A 5,288-nucleotide genomic window follows, 5' to 3' on the forward strand; every position below is an offset into this window, starting at 1 on the left:
GCCAGGATGGTCTCGATCTCCTGACCTTGTGATCCGCCCGTCTCGGCCTCCCAAAGTGCTGGGATTACAGGCTTGAGCCACCGCGCCGGGCCCTGAGTCCATTCTTAATTTTCTGCCATCACTTTGGCAGAATCAGTATCTCTTGGCTAGAGTCCAAAAACATTTCACACATATCTCTGATAATGTCATATTATATTGTAGATAGCCTATTTTTAATTTCTGTCTTTCCTACTAAGCCAGAAATGCCCTACAGGTAGGGACTGTCTTTTGCATGTTTGTATTCCTAACACCTACCTTTGCATCTAGTCTAAACATGAGCTTAGTACCCTTTTGTTGAATGGAATTAGTTATAAAGAGTTTTTATGACTCATTTAAAATTAGAGACCAATGCTTATTTAGTAAGTCAGAATAGGCTGTAATAATAATAGTAATAATAATGTCCCATTTCCACTGCTTATTCAAGTAACAGCTTCCTTTGTGGAAGTAGATTTTGAAAGACTTTACATGTCAGTGTATATTTTTGATGTGCTCATTTGAGATCCTAAAAGAATTATAGTTCTAATGCAGACTAGAGCTTCTATGACATTCCTGTTGATGTTATATTAAATATATTCTATTGTTTCACATATCTATATTATATATAAAAAGTTGCATGGATATGCATTCTGTCTCTTTTTCTTTTAACCTTCAAGGTATATTTTGTGAATTATTTTATAATATCTGAGTAAATTTAGTCCAGAACACATTAATTTGAGCATTTTCCTTGTACAGAAGCATAGTTGCAAAGTTAAGATTCTTGTGTTTATGTTATTTTGTTTTGTTAAATTTGCAAAGTCTCAGTCATTGCAAATGTGTTTTTTTAGGTGTTTAAATTAGCTCAGCTATGAAAGTAAGCACAGTCCATAAATTAAGAGCTTCAAATAATTTTTGAAAATCGTCTTCTGTCCTTCATATTCTTTGAGTTTTGTAGGAAAAGAATCAACAGTTTACTTATTCAGCCTCTCCTGAAGTCCATAGTAGGTGCTGGACATTATGCTGGGTGAATGAGATTGTACTTGGACTTGAATAGTTTACAGTCTTGATAGCGAAGAAGCCATGTAAACAGAGAATTGCAATATAAAAACTTGGAGGAGAGGAAGGAAGACTACTTTGAGAACCGAGAATAGGTTGAGAATGGATGAGTCTGCTGATCAATTTATAGATAAAGAAGCAGAGAGGTGAAGTCTTTTTTTTCTTTCTCTTTTTTTTTTGTAATATGTGAAATCGGAACCTAGGTTATCTCTAAGAATTCATAGCAGGGGGTAGCTCTTGAGAAGAACATGAAGAGCTGGATAATTAATAAGGAGAATTAGAGATGAGCTGACAAAGACAAGTAAAGAGTGGCATGCACAACGGAGAAAGCAGTGAGCATAGGACTGAAACTGGATAGTATGAAATTCTGGAGATAACTGTCAGTAGCACAGAGGTGTAATTTTCTCCAGCTGTGCTCTGTGGCCAATGTGTAGTGCAATAAAACCATATTGTATTCAGGGACTATGGGGTGGTTATAACATAAATTTACAAAGGCCAAATAGTTAAAAGTCCTTCAAAGAAAGCATGGCTTACTAGGGAAGGCAGTATGGTTAAGAGGAAGTTTATAAACTTGGAGAAAATGTAGACGTCAAGAAGTTGGAGATCAGAAGGCCTAGTGCTTTGTAGGTGCTCAGAAAATCTTCATTTTCTCCTTTCTGAATGTCTTCTCTCTATGCGTGTTTCACCACCACCACCTGCCCCAGCTGTGGTTTATACATATGAATAGTTTCAAATCATAATGGTAACAGTTGGCTCAGAGGGCAAGATTAGGAGCCAGACTTCTACATCCTCATCCAGTGTATTCCTGTAACTTAGATGCTGGTAGTGCTTGGTGGTATTGGCCTCTAGGAGAAGCTCAAGACTTCTCCTGTTATCTCCCTACCACTCATACTTGAAGGGTGAGTCAAAGGCCAAAAGCATTTTATTGGGCAGTGACTCTTAGGGAAGGGATTTACTCTGTGGTGCGAAGGGTTAAGACTGTAAGCCATCAAGTGTTTCCCCTCCCTCTCCATGCTCAACCAAAGGCACAGATCTTATTACTTTCAAGGATTTAAAAAGGAGTCTTTTCTTGGCATAAAGAAAGAAGTAAAGACCAATTCTGACAGCCCAAAGGGTCTTCCTCCTCAGAATCTAAAATTTCTGATAGAGTTGTTTGCATCTTGTGATTTTATATGAGTCATCAAATGTATTGTGCTTTTTTTCTTAAAGATAAACTTTTTAATGCTTCCATTTCAAATAAGGACAAACCATTTTCCATAGAGACACACTATTTATATTGCATTTTCAGAAATTTCCCTTTTTACCCATACTCAGGAGGTGACACTGAAATCTAATAATTTATTATTTCACAGAGTGCTTTTTTGGGTATAGTATAAAGATATTATATAATTTTAATAACTTTTGGGGTACAAGTGGTTTTTGGTTACATGGATGAATTATATAGTTGTGAAGTCTGGTATTTTAGTGCACCTCATTGTCCAAGTAGTGTACATTGTACCCAATATTAGTTTTTTATTCCTCACTTCCCTCTCACTTTCCCCACTTCTGAGTCTCCAAAGTCCATTACTCTGTATTCCTTTGTGTACCCATAACTTAGCTCCCTCTTATAAGTGAAAACATACGGTATTTGATTTTCCATTCTTGAGTTACTTCGCTTAGAAAAATGGCCTCCAGCTCCATCCATGTTGTAGCAAAAGATGTTATTTTGTTCTTTTTTATGGCTGAATAGTATTCCATGGTGTGTGTGTGTGTACACATATATGATATATAATAATTATATATAATTTATCATTATATGTAAAACGAGGCAGATGTTTTATTTTGTAGGGACAGGGTCAACAATGTGTTTCCCAGGCTGGTTTCATGCTTCTGGGCTCAAGTGAGCCACCACACCCAGCCAAAAATAAGTAATATTTTCAGAGTAAGAAGTATTTGTCCAAAATGATAGCATGAATGTGCTCTCCCAGAGACCTTTAACTGGCAGCATTGCCCCTCAAGCATTCGCACAGTTAGGGGAACTGTTGCTGGATTTTTGGGTGTATATTCTTGTTCATGGCTTATGGACATTAACATATGTAAATGGCATCACTGTGTTTTTCCTAAAGTGCATATGAAGCAGGAAGAAAACTTTGCTTTAGAGTCTTACTTGGATTCTAGTTAGCTGATATAAGACTGTTTTCTTTTCCTTTTCAGGTTGTAAACATGTTAAAGGCATCCTGTTATATGGACCCCCAGGTTGTGGTAAGACTCTCTTGGCTCGACAGATTGGCAAGATGTTGAATGCAAGAGAGCCCAAAGTGGTCAATGGGCCAGAAATCCTTAACAAATATGTGGGAGAATCAGAGGCTAACATTCGCAAACTTTTTGCTGATGCTGAAGAGGAGCAAAGGAGGGTAATGTGAACATCGTCGCTATTTAATGAATGAGACCCAGAGTTATGGAGGCAAACTTGTTACTTTGATTTATATTTTGAAACAACTTACAGATAAATTTACTTAGTACCTAGGTTATATATGGCACTGCACCAGGGACTGTGGGAGATTTACGTGATGAGCAGATGTTGTTACCCACATATTCCTATAAACAAAGGTAGGTGATTGTGTAAGCCAGAGGTTTTGCAAAAACAGGTCATGAATATATTTTCAGGTGATGCTTTTATTCCATATTGCTTCCAGAGACTTGTGCTCATTTATCCTTTGGAAGAAAAGAGGAAATTAAATCCATAAATAGACTTATGGAATCGTATTGTGTAAGGTTCACATGCAGAAAACTATCTTACTTAATGCTGAATCTTGCTCAGTTATAGAGTGACAGGATTGAGTTGTCAGAGCTCAAAGGAAAGCTTGATTTGAGTCTCAGAAATGAAATTATTTAAAAATTAAACTAGAGTTTACTAATTCTGTTAGTTTTACACGTCAACTTGACTAGGACATAAAGTGCCTAAATATTTGGTAAAACATTTTGGTTGTGTCTGTGAGGATGTTTCTGGATGAAATTAGCGTTTGAGTTGATAGACTGAATAACGTAGATTGCCCTCCCTAATGTGGGCAGGCCCCATTCAATCAGTTTAAGGCCTGAACAGAACAAAAATGCTTACTTTCCTGCAAGTAAGAGGGAATTTCGACTTGCCTGGTTGCCCTGAGTTGGGACATTGGTTTGGATGCAAACTGAAACATCAGCTCTTGCTGGCTTGGAGGCCTTTGGACTGGAACTAAATAATGTGTGTTAGTTCTCCTGGGTCTCCAGGTTGCTGACTCCAGATCTTGGGACTTGTCAGCCTCTGAAATTGTAGATTTTTCCCGAGGAATTGGCTAAAACAATTATGGAGGCTGACATGTATATGTGGGTGTGTATGCATACATACATATTCATAGAGATTTATCATAAGGAATGCACACACTCACACGAACATTCTACTGGTTCTGTTTGTCCTGATTAATATCCTAATACTAACATATTTTTTTCATTGACAGAAAGTTTAAAAACAATGCCATGAGCTTTCTGGTTCTAGTAATACAGTAGACTAGGTAACCAGAAAACCTTCCTTCTATAAACACCTTCAAATGCTAGGTATACACTGTACCCCTTAAATATGTACAATTATGTGGCAATTAAACACAAAATAAAACTTTAAAAAGTTTTGGGTAAAATATAACTAAAATTATTTTAAATGCATAATTGAACTCTTCAGAAAGAAAACTGAATCTCTAGGAAATTAGAGTCGTAAGATATGCGCTGTAGCTTTTGGTTTCATAATGTATGGGTTTGGGTTTTAGTACCCACTAGGGAACAGAAAGTGAGTCCTTGAATCCATTTACAGTGTGGACTAGGAACTGGTACCTTCAAACAGGTTGTGTCTCTATGAAAAGCATGGACTAGAAAATATCTGCCACCACCAAAGGGAAATTAACGAAAAATATTTAACTGCTTGGGTTCTGGAATGGAAGCTGGGAAATCTGCTACGGGAATACTTTTTTTTTTTTGAGGTGGAGTTTTGCTCTTGTTGCCCAGGCTGGAGTGCAATGGCGTGACCTTGACTCACCACAACCTCCACCTCCCAAGTTCAAGCAATTCTCCTGCCTCAGCCTCCCGAGTAGCTGGGATTATAGGCATGTGCCACCATGCCCAGCTAATTTTGCATTTTTAGAAGAGATGGGGTTTCTCCATGTTGGTCAGGCTGGTCTCGAACTCCCAACCTCAGGTGATCTGCCCGCCTT

General features: G+C 37.7%; 1 protein-coding gene across 5 annotated transcripts in view; it reads left to right on the forward strand.

Annotated features, from left to right (window-relative positions):
• NSF (N-ethylmaleimide-sensitive factor) overlaps positions 1 to 5,288 on the forward strand; it is a 143,446-nt gene that overhangs the window by 56,629 nt on the left and 81,529 nt on the right. For all 5 annotated transcript variants that reach the window (XM_011953902.1, XM_011953897.1, XM_011953898.1 and 2 more), the window contains one exon: positions 3,265 to 3,464. In XM_011953902.1, coding sequence (XP_011809292.1) covers positions 3,265 to 3,464 — 200 coding nt within the window. The remainder of the gene's footprint in view (positions 1 to 3,264; positions 3,465 to 5,288) is intronic.

The sequence above is a fragment of the Colobus angolensis genome, unplaced genomic scaffold (genome assembly GCF_000951035.1).
Source record: "Colobus angolensis palliatus isolate OR3802 unplaced genomic scaffold, Cang.pa_1.0 Scaffold377, whole genome shotgun sequence".
Taxonomy (NCBI): domain Eukaryota; kingdom Metazoa; phylum Chordata; class Mammalia; order Primates; family Cercopithecidae; genus Colobus; species Colobus angolensis.